At 34.9% G+C, this 13,859-nt stretch overlaps 1 protein-coding gene across 2 annotated transcripts in view; it reads right to left on the bottom strand.

Annotated features, from left to right (window-relative positions):
- Positions 1-11,460, bottom strand: part of LOC134672089 (diuretic hormone receptor) — a 31,878-nt gene extending 20,418 nt beyond the window's left edge. For both annotated transcript variants that reach the window (XM_063529997.1, XM_063529998.1), the window contains exons 1-3: positions 11,325-11,460; positions 8,300-8,393; positions 1,362-1,464 (exon numbers count right to left, since the gene is read on the bottom strand). In XM_063529997.1, the coding sequence (XP_063386067.1) occupies positions 1,362-1,464; positions 8,300-8,353 (157 nt within the window). In that variant the 5' untranslated portion in view covers positions 8,354-8,393; positions 11,325-11,460. The remainder of the gene's footprint in view (positions 1-1,361; positions 1,465-8,299; positions 8,394-11,324) is intronic.
- Positions 11,461-13,859: the final 2,399 nt, after the last annotated feature.

Genomic DNA, 13,859 nt, shown 5'->3' with positions numbered 1-13,859 from the left:
CCGCGGCTAGTGGCAATAGAAAAATGTTCTTTGTGAATTTGAACTGCTAAAATTTATGCCATTTATGGTTAATATCATATTTCATATCTACTACACGTGGAAAGCCTCCGAGGTTTCTTTTCAAAATATTCTATTAAAAGAATTCAGCGAGTAATAAAAATTTACCGTTACGTCCATCGCATGCCATCTGTCAATTCTGAAGAATTTGATTACATTAATTCTTATTTACTTATAGCCCGGTACACGGACCCGCCTACGTTGGAATTTTTTAAGTGTTTCTTATTGCTCTTGTAAAACAAAAGAACATCATAGATTCTCCATTTATATATTCGATTTATGATTCTCCGTGAATAGTGTTTCTTATTGCTCTTGTAAAGTAAAAGAACATCATAGATTCTCTATTTATATATTCGATTTATGATTATCCGTGAATATTGTTTCCAATAAAAATATGCGTTATTTATGCGCAACTGCAGTTGCCAACCATTAAATTCACACAGAAATAATCTCGAAATAATAAAATTTTATGGTTTACGATAAAGTTGAACAGACTATGTCTACGTTCTTCAAATGTTTTTCAGCTTCGGTTTCTAGTCTAGCCTTGTTTTATTATGAGAGTTTTAAACTGGAATCTGGCCACCCTAGAATACCAAATCCATGACTGGAGAGAAAAAAAAACAAAGGCCTAATTTGTTAAAACGATTGCACTGCATCTTTTATTATACACGTCGAAAACAAAACATAATAAAAAACTTTACGCATATAGCGGTAGAAATTTCCCAGTGAAGCATCAAAAATGTTCTAAATTGTCTCTTAAATGTGTTATGATTGGTGCCTTTACTATACACAATAATGGCGTTATACATATCGTCGGATGACAAGCAAAAGTCACTAAGTACTATCAAAAAATTAAAGTAACAATGCACTTTATTACACTTGTAACACGGTTTATTGTCCAATAATTTCAATGGTGTTAGTTAGAGACTTTTGCTTGTCACCCGACGATATACGCGCTACAAGCCTCAATTATCTATTTATTGTTTGTCTTAATCTGTCATTCTGACTGCTGATTATGTATTTGTAAAAAAGAGATAAAACATAAATTAACTAATATAGGCTAGTAATATTTGATAAATAAGGGGGTATCTTAAGAAACTAGACGTTAATGGAGTGCACACCGGCTGCGTGTGCGTGTCGTGCACGTGTGCGTGCAGCGTTGTAGTATACAGATCCTTATGAAAGACGGCAGACCGCTTGCGTGACGGGTGCGTGTGCGGCTCCAACATTTTAGCGCACGCACACGCGCACGTCACGCACACGCAAGCCGGTGTGGCTCGGCCTTTAATAAACAAAATTCTTACCCTCGACGAGCATCCAAAAGAAGTTGGTCAGATAAAAGTAGTGCATACAAATCACTAGGATCATACACGACGTTTGATCTTGCGACGCCTCGTCCGACCAATTCTAAACAAAAGACAGACGGTAAAAATCCATTACGAAGACGCGAGGTTTACACGAATGTGGGGATCTTTGATGTGGGATGTCAGCTTTTAATGACTTTTGAAACTAGATAGGTCGATGTAGGTACCTTTTAGTATTGCGCCGCAAAAAGTTTTATGCTCAAACTTTGCACAATTACGACTAATTTTGTTTCAATCATCATGTTGTAAGCACATGTCATTTGTACCATACCATATTTGTGTAATTGGGTACTTTCCTCTACTTAAAATTAATTATTTCACACTGTGCACGAAATAAAACATCAGATAATTATTATAAATACATAGAGAACAGTTATTTTTAACCACAAATTCTATTTATTAAATCGGATTGAAACATAAAAAGTAGGTGAGTTGACCGTTACGTCACTACACACGTTTTCATATAAATTCCATATTAGCAAATCGTTTTGACAGTTCTAAAAAAGCAGCTGATTTGACTAGTAGGAAAGTAGCCATTTATACCATAATGTGATTTTCTAGTGTTTAGTTTTAAAATATATTTTTATAATATATGTATGCTAGTTTTGTATGTAATATGTATATATTAAGGCATGCGCATTGCGCAAACTTTCGTTCGGTGCCAAGTTCGGTACTTATCCAGCTTTAACGTCCGAGTCAGGCCATTACCTAGATACCTATTCTAAGTTATACAGGGTGATTCAGGAGACGTGAGCAGGACTAACACTGCGCATTTTGTAAATTATAAGCAACTGTTTCCTATCAGTATTAGTGAGGTTAACGTTAATTTTCTAATCGTGTTGAAAAAAAAGTTATTAATTTATTTACGACATGCATGGTCACCCTACAGTTAGAATACTAAACTACCGATATTCTGTGTCAAATTGAATGTCATCACGGTCTGGTTACTTTTGAAAACACGTATCTCACTCAAGTTTGACAGTTTATTTTCTTCGTAATCATAATGCTGTTATTACGGTTAAAGAGGTTCTATGTTTATTAATTAGGTCTTGTAGGGTGACCATGATTGTAGAGAATTAAATTTGCCCTCGCCAAAAAGTTAAAAAATAGGAAAAAGTGTGCTTGTTTCACCTAAACACGACGGTGATCGATCAATTATCAGTTACTGAGTGTGCAGGATTAGTCCTGCTCACGTCTCATGAATCACCCTGTATATTGCCATTATTTTTATGAGATGTGGTTGTTTTATTGCAAATTCGGCTGTGAAAATATTTTAGAGTAAAAGTTACAGGTATAACTAAAGTAATAAAATTGAGACTGACAGTTATTTCGAGTTGAATGTAAAAGTGATGTAGACTTTAAGAAAAAAAATGTGTCCCCCACCTTAATAGCTGAAATAGTTGGCGCTGTACTCCACCATGCTTTGTGGTAACTCGATTGTCAAATATCAACTTTTTACTACTAGTCTGGTTTTATTTTTCATAAAATCGATTTCGACTGGCAAATCATATTACTTTTTGGCAACCGGGTTTTTTAACCTAATTAGACCCCGCTGAATCCGAATTTGCCGGTTGCTCGATCGAAATCTTAACCGGAAGTGAGATATTTGACATTAAAGGTCCCTTTTTTTAGTTTTTCGTAAATAACTCTTAAACGGTGGCGCATAGCAAAAAATGTTGTATAACATAAGTAATCTGCATAAAATTGCCTACAAGAAAGATTCAGTACAATTTTTCGCTAGGATCAATATTAAAAGAGATATTAACGCGGGAAATTTAATTATAATCACTTCTAAGGTCCCTTTTTTTAGTTTTTCATAAATAACTCATAAACGGTGGCCAATATCAAAAAATGTTGTTAAACGATAATAATCTACACAAAATTTTGAACAAAACAGATTCAGTACACTTTTCGCAGGGATCAATATTTAAAAAGATAATAAAGAGGGAAAGTTCTAGTCTAAGGAATTCTAAGTTTCCTTGTTTAATTTATTCGGTAATAATTTGAAAAGTATGACTCATAGCATTAAAAAATTTATATATAAATAATAAACATAAAATTTCCTACAAGAAACATGTAGAACACTTTTCGCTAGGATCAATATTTAAACAGACAAAGCAGCGGGTAAGTTATAAATAATCAATTTTAAAGTCCCTGTTTAGTTTTTTGTAAGTAACTCCTAAACGGTGTCCCGTAGCAAAATAGGTTTTTAAGAATAAATTATCTCCATAAAATTTCCTCCAAAAACTATTTGGAACACTTTTCTCTAGGATCAATATTTAAAGCGATATTAAAGGAAGAAAGTTAATTACAATCAGTTCACAGGTCACTTTTTTTTAGTTTTTCGTAAATAACTCGTAAACGGTGGCCCGTTGCAAAAGAATATTATACATAAACATTAAACATTAAATTGTCCACAAAAAAGGTTCTGTACATTTTTTCGCTACGATCAATATTTAAAGAGGTATTAAAGCGGGGTATGTTAATTGTAATCAATTTCCAGGTCCCTATTCTAAAATCCTGTTGGGGTCGGTTCAAAAACTAAGTAATGTCCGACTCGCGCTTGAATGCATATTTCTAATAGGTTTTCCTGTTACCTATAGGTAAAGAATTATTTTGTATGTTTTTTTTTTTAATTTTAGACCCAGTAGTTTCGGAGAGCCCCTCCACCCCTTTATCTCCGAAACTCCGAAAACTTACAACATAGTTTTTTTTAAATAAGAAAAAAACTATTTTGTAACTTTTGTTAGACATATGTAGTCAAGCGTGAGTCGGACCAATTACTTTAGTTTATGATCCGACCCCTACGGGTTTTTTAAAGGCAACTCACTCGCGTTTCACATTTAAAAAATACATTGTTGAAATTTGGGTAATGTACGGAACCCTTGCAACGCGAGTCCGACTCGCGCATGGCCGGTTTTTTCCTTTTGAGGTACGGAACCCTAAAAACTAAAAAGAAGTGACATGTGAATTGATTGTAATGAACTTTCTTTCTTTAATATCGTGTCAAATATTGATCCCAGAGAAAAGTGTTCAATATGTTTTTCGTAGAAAATTTTATGCCGATTATTTATTTACAAGAACATTAAGAACTTATTTTGCTATGAGCCTTATTTTACGAGTCGTTTAGGAAAACCTAAAAATAGGGACCTGGAAATTGATTACAATTAACTTACCCCCTTTAATACCTCTTTAAATATTGATCGTAGCGAAAAAGTGTACAGAACCTTTTTTGTGGACAATTTAATGTTTAATGTTTATGTACAATATTGTTTTGCAACGGGCCACCGTTTGCGAGTTATTTACGAAAAACTAAAAAAAAGTGACCTGTGAACTGATTGTAATTAACTTTCTTCCTTTAATATCGCTTTAAATATTGATCCTAGAGAAAAGTGTACCAGATATTTTTTGGAGGAAATTTTATGTAGATAATTTATTCTTGAAAACCTATTTTGCTATGGGACACCGTTTACGAGTTACTTACAAAAAACTAAACAGGGACTTTAAAATTGATTATTTAACTTACCCGCTGCTTTGTCTTTTTAAATATTGATCTTAGCGAAAAGTGTTCTACATATTTCTTGTAGGAAATTTTATGTTTATTATTTATGTATAAGATTTTCAATGCTATGCGTCATACTTTTCAAATTATTAACGAATAAATAAAAACAAGGAAACTTAGAATTCCTTATACTAAAACTTTCCCTCTTTATTATCTTTTTAAATATTGATCCCTGCGAAAAGTGTACTGAATCTGTTTTGTTCAAAATTTTGTGTAGATTGTTATCGTTTAACAACATTTTTTGATATTGGCCACCGTTTATGAGTTATTTACGAAAAACTAAAAAAAGGGACCTTCGAAGTGATTATAATTAAATTTCCCGCGTTAATATCTCTTTGAATATTGATCCTAGCGAAAAATTGTACTGAATCTTACTTGTAGGGAATTTTATGCAGATTACTTATGTTATAGAACATTTTTTGCTATGCGCCACCGTTTAAGAGTTATTTACGAAAAACTAAAAAAAGGGACCTTTAATGTCAAATATCTCACTTCCGGTCAACATTTCGATCAAGCAACCGGCAAATTCGGATTCAGCGGGGTCTAATTAGGTTAAAAAACCCGGTTGCCAAAAAGTAATATGATTTGCCAGTCGAATCAGGAAGGAGAGCGATTTTGAATTTTTATGTCTAGTCTATACCAGAGAACTTACTATAATATGTACAGCGAGCTGTGGGCGCAGCACGGTTCCATTTTTATCGACTATCACTATGCGCGTTCCTTTCGCACTAACATACTTGTTAGAACGTGACAGGCATGGTGACAAGCGATAAAAACGCGACCGTGCTACGCCGCCTGGATGCCCAGTATACCAACTTCACGAGTGGAATTTAATAATAAAGTGGGTATGCACTTTTGCTACTGGGTATGCGGATGACCATACAACGCCATTTACATCAACTGTCAAATTCGAAGCACGAATTTGTCGCTTCTTACGCAATATCTTTGTTATCATTTAGATTTTAGTATAGTTATTACCTACTTGGGAAGTAATTTTTCATCACACTCGCTCAGTAAATGTGGAATTGCACGCAGGTTTAGCGGGAGTTATAGAAAAAGCGTTCTCCCTAGGGAGTTATGAAGTTTCTAGTGCTATAATTAACAGTTTTTTGTCTTTATACTTAATTTTTGAATCGCAAGTGTGATGAAAAACATTGTGTGTAACTCGGGGCGTAATAATATTGCAAACTCGAGTCTATAAATCGCTCCGGCAAGTCGTCGCGATTTTTTTTTTATTATGAATGGGCTTTAACTTACTCTCGTTTGCAATATTCAACTTACGCCCCATGTTGCACAATGTACTATTGTTCTTTCTCATTTTCATTGTTCTTTCCTAACTTTATACGAAATTCAAAGTTGTTTAAAAACCTATACACATTCATTTGTAACTGGACAGGACAGACAGACGGTCGTAAATCTTCCCTTGTCCATTACGCTAAGGGCTGTGTCTTGCTCCCTAATTCACAAAACATTTCTCCTCGGCTGCTTGCCATTTCCAATGTAACTAGACCTGCATCCCTAACAACTATACACACACCGTGAAAACATTTATACTGGTCTACACTTAGCGAAGACTTTTATATGTTTCGTGAAAAACAGCCGTGTCCGCTCTCGCTCGTTTATTCGTCCCACAAACGCAATATTGACATATAGGTCAATGTTTTAGTTCAAAGAATTACTGTCTTCCAGTTTTACTTTAGTTTTGAACTAGTTTTATTTATTTTTAGAGAAACGTGCCCTTTTCTTTCTGTCATGGAATTATTAAGTGACCAGGAAAGTGCCTATTTAGGTCAAAGTTTTAGTTCAAAGTAATGCTGCCGTATTCGAACTTCAAGATATTCACAAGAGACGACACGTACTAGATCCATTCTAGATACGTTATAGTTTAGATATCAAGTAGTTCTCTTTTGCAGCGCAATTCGGGCAACCAATGTTTACGTTAGATAGAGTAAGATATCTATTTGATGTGAATTGGATCTCTAAGTGATATCCTGTGGAAATCGTTCAAGAGTGTCTCCAGAATCGCGCAAATGTCAAATTTGACAGGTTAGATGCTTAAACATATCGTTATCGTATCTTGGTGATGTCTAAAAGATATCTAATAGATGTCTATTTCAAAATCCGAATCGGGCCCATACTGACTTCCAGTTAGTCTCCTTGGGGAAAATTTTACTTTAGTTTAGAACTAGTTTTATTTATTTTTAGAGGAACGTGCTCTTTTCTTTCCATCATGGAATTATTTAGTGAACAGGAAAGTGCTTTTTCGTGTGTCCCAAAGAAAAGGTGTTCCAGAGGGATTGTTCGTTCTAATTAAGGTGACCAAGTATGTATACACCTGTATACATTTATATAACTATGTAATAACTATGTTATTTATTATTGCCATAGTGGAACGATTGTTCTATAGGGCAAAAGACGTTCATATTAACTATTTGCCAATGAACCAAAAAGGACAAAACATTATGGGCCAGTTGTCTCGAACTTTCCTTAGTTCCAATTTTATTCAATTCTACAAAATAAATTGTCACTAAAAAACCCCGATAATCACTTTTTAACGGATGGTCATACTTATATAACTCTTTATTACGATACTAAGATTGCGGAGGGACACTTTTTAGTCCAAAAATATTCGGATCGAAACTGATTTAAAATTTAAGTTCTAAGATTGAGATTTAGTAACTTTGCTATTAATAGAAGACCTTTAAAGTAAGTAAGACAGTTTCGCAGCCAAGTTTGAGCATTAAAGCTGGATAATTGCTCGACTTCAGTAAATAGTGTACAAAGCACCTGCTAATTACTATTAGGTGATATTTCACTTGATTTATAGTTTACATTAACAATTAAGCAAGGTGTATTCGGGTAATACCGAATGTCGGATAATTCCGAAATTCAGATGAAAATCACCCTTAATTCCATCAGAATAAAAGTCTCTTTTCGGAATTATCCGACAGTTTTCGACATTCGGAATTACCCGAGTAAACCTCACCTGAATTACATAAATAAACTGGTAAATGGGTCATTTGCTTTATTGTACCTTTGTCTATTTTTTTCTTAACATTCTCAGTTTCGTAACGAAAATTAACCACACAAAAATGCAAATTTGTATAACTAACATTTGTAACGAAACTGAGAAAATTAAGAAAAGATGAGATTAATGTTTTCTTAATTTTCTCAGTTTCATTACGAATGTTAGCTATAAAAATGCATTTATATATGGTTAAAATTGGTTACGTAACTGAGAATGTTAAGAAAAATTTTGACAAAGGTACAAAACAATTGCAAATGACCCAAATAGGTAATCATAATCATAACTTACCTGTAGAGATAAATTCAGTATCCAACTGCATGCTGATAGAATGTACGTCGACATGAGATTTGTGTGTATTGTATTTCGTAGACATCTTAGATCTCTGAAATGGAAAAGCTGAATGAATATACGAATAATAATAATAATTCGCAACAAGCAGACACAGCACTTTGTCGCTTTATTGTTATTTTAACGGGATTGAAATTTGAAACGCGTATATACTTAAGCTTTTATCCTCGTGCCGCCCAATGTACATTAGGATGTACACTCAGTTTCGATGGAATGTCAACCTTAATTAAAAAGAAAGTAGGTAGCATTTCATTTGTCTCGTAAAATTTTCGAACAAATGAAAATGAACCCAATTGAAAATACAACAAGATTCTAATTTTCTTGGCTATAATTTTGTATGGTGGGCGGCACGAGGTTAAATTACCTACGACGTTTTGAGGCATCGTTCCCGTGGGCTCGGAGAACATACGCGATTAAGTCCCATTCAATTAAATAATAATCGGCGCGATTCGGGAAATGATTTAGAGATTCACTAGATATGAAATAGTAAAGATATGTGACGTTCCACGGCAAAAGGTACCTTATGGCGGCTGGCGCTTACGCTATTATTAACGCCGCTCCAATATTCAGCCGGGGCAATGCCACCTTTTTCCGTGGAACGTCACATATCTTTACTATTTCATATCTAGTGAATCTCTAATTCATTTCCCGAATCGCGCCGAATGTGTGAAAATTGAGTACGTTTAAAGCTTTTTTGCTAAGAAAATATATAGTAATCATGTAAATAACCAAATCAATTGTGTAACACCATTTTTAGGACAGTTAAGTATATTCAAAAAAGGGTTTTTATTATACTCTAGGATGTCTGCGGGTTAAGCCGGTAAGCTTGATCGTTTTTAGGGTTCCGTACCCAAAGGGTAAAACGGGACCCTATTACTAAGACTTCGCTGTCCGTCCGTCCGTCCGTCCGTCCGTCCGTCCGTCCGTCTGTCTGTCACCAGGCTGTATCTCACGAACCGTGATAGCTAGACAGTTGAAATTTTCACAGATGATGTATTTCTGTTGCCGCTATAACAACAAATAGTAAAAACAGAATAAAATAAAGATTTAAATGGGGCTCCCATACAACAAACGTGATTTTTGACCAAAGTTAAGCAACGTCGGGAGTGGTCAGTGCTTGGATGGGTGACCGTTTTTTTTGCTTTTTTTTTGTTTTTGTTTTTTTTTTGCATTATGGTACGGAACCCTTCGTGCGCGAGTCCGACTCGCACTTGCCCGGTTTTTTTATTCGGCATGATTAACGTGACACGAAATTGACTGGTAACTTAATATAGTACAGTAACGTCACCTGCTCGGGCTCAAGCCAATTAAGAATCTGTATCTGTGGCGACACCTTAAGTATGTTTTTTTTAAAGTGAGTTGGTTACCAACTTAAATTGCGATATACCTTTTATTCACTTGAATATAAGGTATATCGCAACAAATTAATGTCACAGTATTCATGTACAAGACCAATGGTTAACCTACGTAGGTTATTACTTATTAGTTAATTTTATTAAGTAGGTACTTATTTATGTATTATATTATAAATCTTTAGTTTGGGATCAATGAATCATTACTGAGCTCTTCAGAATGATAATGAAATATTTGAAGAGCACTTGACAAAATTGTTAGAAAAGTCATATTGAATGTGTTATCTATCGGATTCCTGATATGATTCGATGCTATGCGATGCATACGTACGGTTGTACAAAAAAAAATTTTTTTTGGTGAATGTAATAGGACAGTGACAACGGTCCTGTTACATTATTGTGGCTCTTATATGTTGCAGTTATGGTAGAGAATTTTTTAAAAATATTAAATGGATGTTATTTTTATCTAAGTTTAAGCAATAACAAAGTAGCCCGCCGCCGCTTTCATGTGGTTTTCACCTATCAATGGAGTGATTCTTGAGGAACGTTTAGGTGTATAATTTATTAACCCGTGCGGAGCGGGTCGCTAGTTTAAGGATAATATATATTAAGTACTCCTATCTTGAATTCGTATCGAAATCGAGGGGTACTCCAATGTTCCGCTCTTTGTATTAGATTTATTATCTTCCGATAGCGGATGCTTTAGATGTTCAATGCGAAAGATTTTCAAAGAAAGAATTGATTACGATCAATTATCGAGTTGATGTGATGTTGGTACAGTACAGTTACTTTGTGCAAACTGAGTAATCCAGTAAATTTGTCGAATTTTGTAACCTGGCTCTTTTGCGTCAAATCCGGTAGTTCTGATTTTCTGCAGACTTGTTTATGATGTTGGCCCAATGAATAGTTAATCCAAGTTTGTGACCTCGAGCGCCGAACGCAACTTTGTCAAAAATAGAATAAACCGCAATTTTTTTTAGATTTGGGCGATTATAACCCTAAAGTACTAGTTTTTGATAGTAACTTCCCAGGGCGCTTTTAAAGTAGATTAAATTTGCTACAATAAGACACTAGAATTGTCTCTGTACATCTAATATTTTCCGAGAAAGCCTTTCAAAATTTTATATCCAGATCTATTAATTGACGTAGCTTAAAGTTCGAATCGGGCAGAGTGTCGCACTAATATGAAGATTGATAGAGAGACACAAAGCGTTTGTTGTCGTAGCGTTAGCGACAATCATCTTGGCTAGGCCGGCTGAAACCATAGACTAAGGGCTGATTTAGACGATGCGAGAACCCGCATGCGAGTTTCGAGCCATGGGGGGTTTCAATCGGTCAGTTGAATCGGACGTAACCAACAGTCCGCAATCTAACATGCGAGTTCGCGCGCCGCATAATGGTAAAATTACTAAAATTCCATTTCTGACTGCAGCTGCACTACTAGTACTGAACGCGTCGCTGTCATTGTCAATTTCCATAGTAAAATGAACAGTAATGCAGCTGTCGTTGGAAATGGACTGTCACCTTAACTAACATGTGAGTTCGCGTGCCGCATAACTCGCATGCGAGTTCGCGCGCCGTCTAAATCAGCCTTAAAGCTAGTGTCAACTCACTTGAAGTATAGGAAGACGAAGACAGCCAGCGACAGCACAGCGAGGCTGAGCGAGTAGCCAGCGAGGTAGATGAGGCTCGTGACGTCTGTCGCTGAGGTGTTGGAGATGCGCTCTGTGCAGTTTGAGTAGTCCGAGTAGTTGTGCCAGAAGCCTTCCGCGCAATGCCGCGAGGCGTTTTCTGTTGAAAACAATATTTTTATATAATGGTTAAGTAATAATTAAGATCAAAAACTAAGTGTTAGTGGAACAAAATCAGAAAGCGCCAAACAAACACAGACAGCAATAACAATAATAATCACCTAGTAGTGGTTAAGCCAATATTATAATATTATGTTGAAGGCTTATTACAGAGTCGAGGACTACTTGACAGACAAACATGCATGGTCCAAACCAGAAACTGTAATAACGACAAGTAGTAATTAAAAATATTGTATTAAGGCCTGATTCGAAACAAATTTGACAAATTCAGAGTGATTTTTCTTGGATATTTTCTAGCTTACTTTATATATACACTACGACATTATAATTATCAGAATCACAAAATTATTATACCAAAAAATTTTTTTTTTATCAATTCTAAGATGATCAAAAAAATCAAATAAACGCCGCCGTCTTTTTAATTAGGCGCCAAATTGCTGTCAAAAACTTGATAAGTATGGAAGAAACTTGCACATAACTAATTTCCAACATAACCTGTTACCTAATATTATACCAATACTGAAAGGTAATTTCATTGCAATATCCATGAAACAATGAGGATCTAGACATATCTTCAAATATCTGGCGTATCAGGAATTTCGTCGATGTGGTGTCAGTTACCGGGCATTGGTTACTTTTCGACAGAGAAATCGACACCAACATCACTAAAAGAAACGGTTCGCAGCTTTAGTTTAATATAATGCGGATTTCCAATATTACTTTGATAATATTTGGAGATGATCCACGATGTTTATGAGGCAATCAGCATGCTTAAGCCAGTACCCTCGAAATCGGACCAAAAAACTTGATTCAACAAAGTCCCACAGTATTGACCTATTGAACGGTATGGAGTGGAGTGTCCAAGGAATTAGTTCGTTAAAACAACAAAAACTATATGCAATATAATATTTCAAAATAAACATTGTTCTTGATAGGACTCAAACTAAGAAACTGTCAAAAAACACTGTCGGATGTATGATGGAGGGCATACAACAAAACTAACGACAGGAGCGGGAAGAAATGGAAAATGATGAATTTACTTATAAATAACAATTTTTAAACAAATTTTCAATAAATTATGGAAAAACAAATCTTGATTCAGCTAGCTTCAGTACCATTAATAGGGTTTTCAATTTGGCAGATTGAATTCGAATCAGGCCTTATGTGTAGAGTTAAAGGTGACTCAGCTCAGGTAAGAAAGCACATCAAATTGTATGAAAGCATCTCATAACAATCAGTCAGATTCATATAATATGTATTCTCATTTCTTTTATTGATTTTAATTTCTTTTCCTTTTGTAAGATTTGATATGTTTTCTGAAAGAGCTACGTATTTGTGATTTCATGTACATATATGTTTATTTTTTATATCAAATTCTATAAAGTTATGTACTCACTGAGTATAATTGCATGAATTCTATAGTAATTTAAATTGTATTTTTCTTAATTACTCGTAATGCATGTTAATTATAAGATGTAATAATGTTTTGAAAAGATGTGTCCCGCCGAGTTTGTTGCCGGTCCCATGTTGGGATACCCTCCTCCAACTGAGGGGGGATTTAAATCTTCTCGGGGCAGAGGTGTACGGTTGGAGCCGGTAAATTTATTTGACGTTCATAAGCGCATTGTAATATGCCTACTTGAATAAACTATTTTTTATCTTTATCTTTATCTTTAGGTGAGTCGTATCGGCCCGCACTCTGCATCAGAGCAACGAGGCAATTCTCTTGCGTATTATAAATAAATAAATAAATAAATAAATAAATAAATATTATAGGACATTCTTACACAGATTGACTAAGTCCCACAGTAAGCTCAAGAAGGCTTGTGTTGTGTTGTTGTTGTGTTGTTGTTGTGTTGTATTATAGGCATAGTAAGTAGTCGTAATAAATAAGGTCGCAAATAATAAATAATGTACTAAATGAAAACAAACATCCCCGCAATAGAATACATTGACTTTATTTTGCATCGTATTGTTTTTACACGACTGCCTAAAAAAATGTATTGTTAGTTTACTGCAAATCACACAAAGCACCAACTTTCTCATTAATATTTAAGTTTTTTTTAACTATGCCGATGAATTAAAGCTTTCAATAGAAACCTTCACGTCAGCAGATTTTGCACTTGTCAACAAGATTGCAGATTTTGTACTTGTTGTTGACAACAAAGTGCAAAATCAGCTGTTCATAATCTTGGCGGTCATCTTGTAAGTTAGCAACGAGATAAAGACGGGCCGAAGGCTCTCTAACTTTCCGAGCTTTTCCTGAAACCTTGATCAACTGATTAGCGGCAAATTGGTGTTTACGAATCGTGTTTGTTAGCACCCGATCCACAACAA

Source organism: Cydia fagiglandana, chromosome 16, assembly GCF_963556715.1.
Source record: "Cydia fagiglandana chromosome 16, ilCydFagi1.1, whole genome shotgun sequence".
Lineage (NCBI taxonomy): Eukaryota > Metazoa > Arthropoda > Insecta > Lepidoptera > Tortricidae > Cydia > Cydia fagiglandana.
The sequence above is the reverse complement of the archived record's forward strand: the minus strand, read 5'-3'. Positions and strand labels throughout refer to the sequence as shown.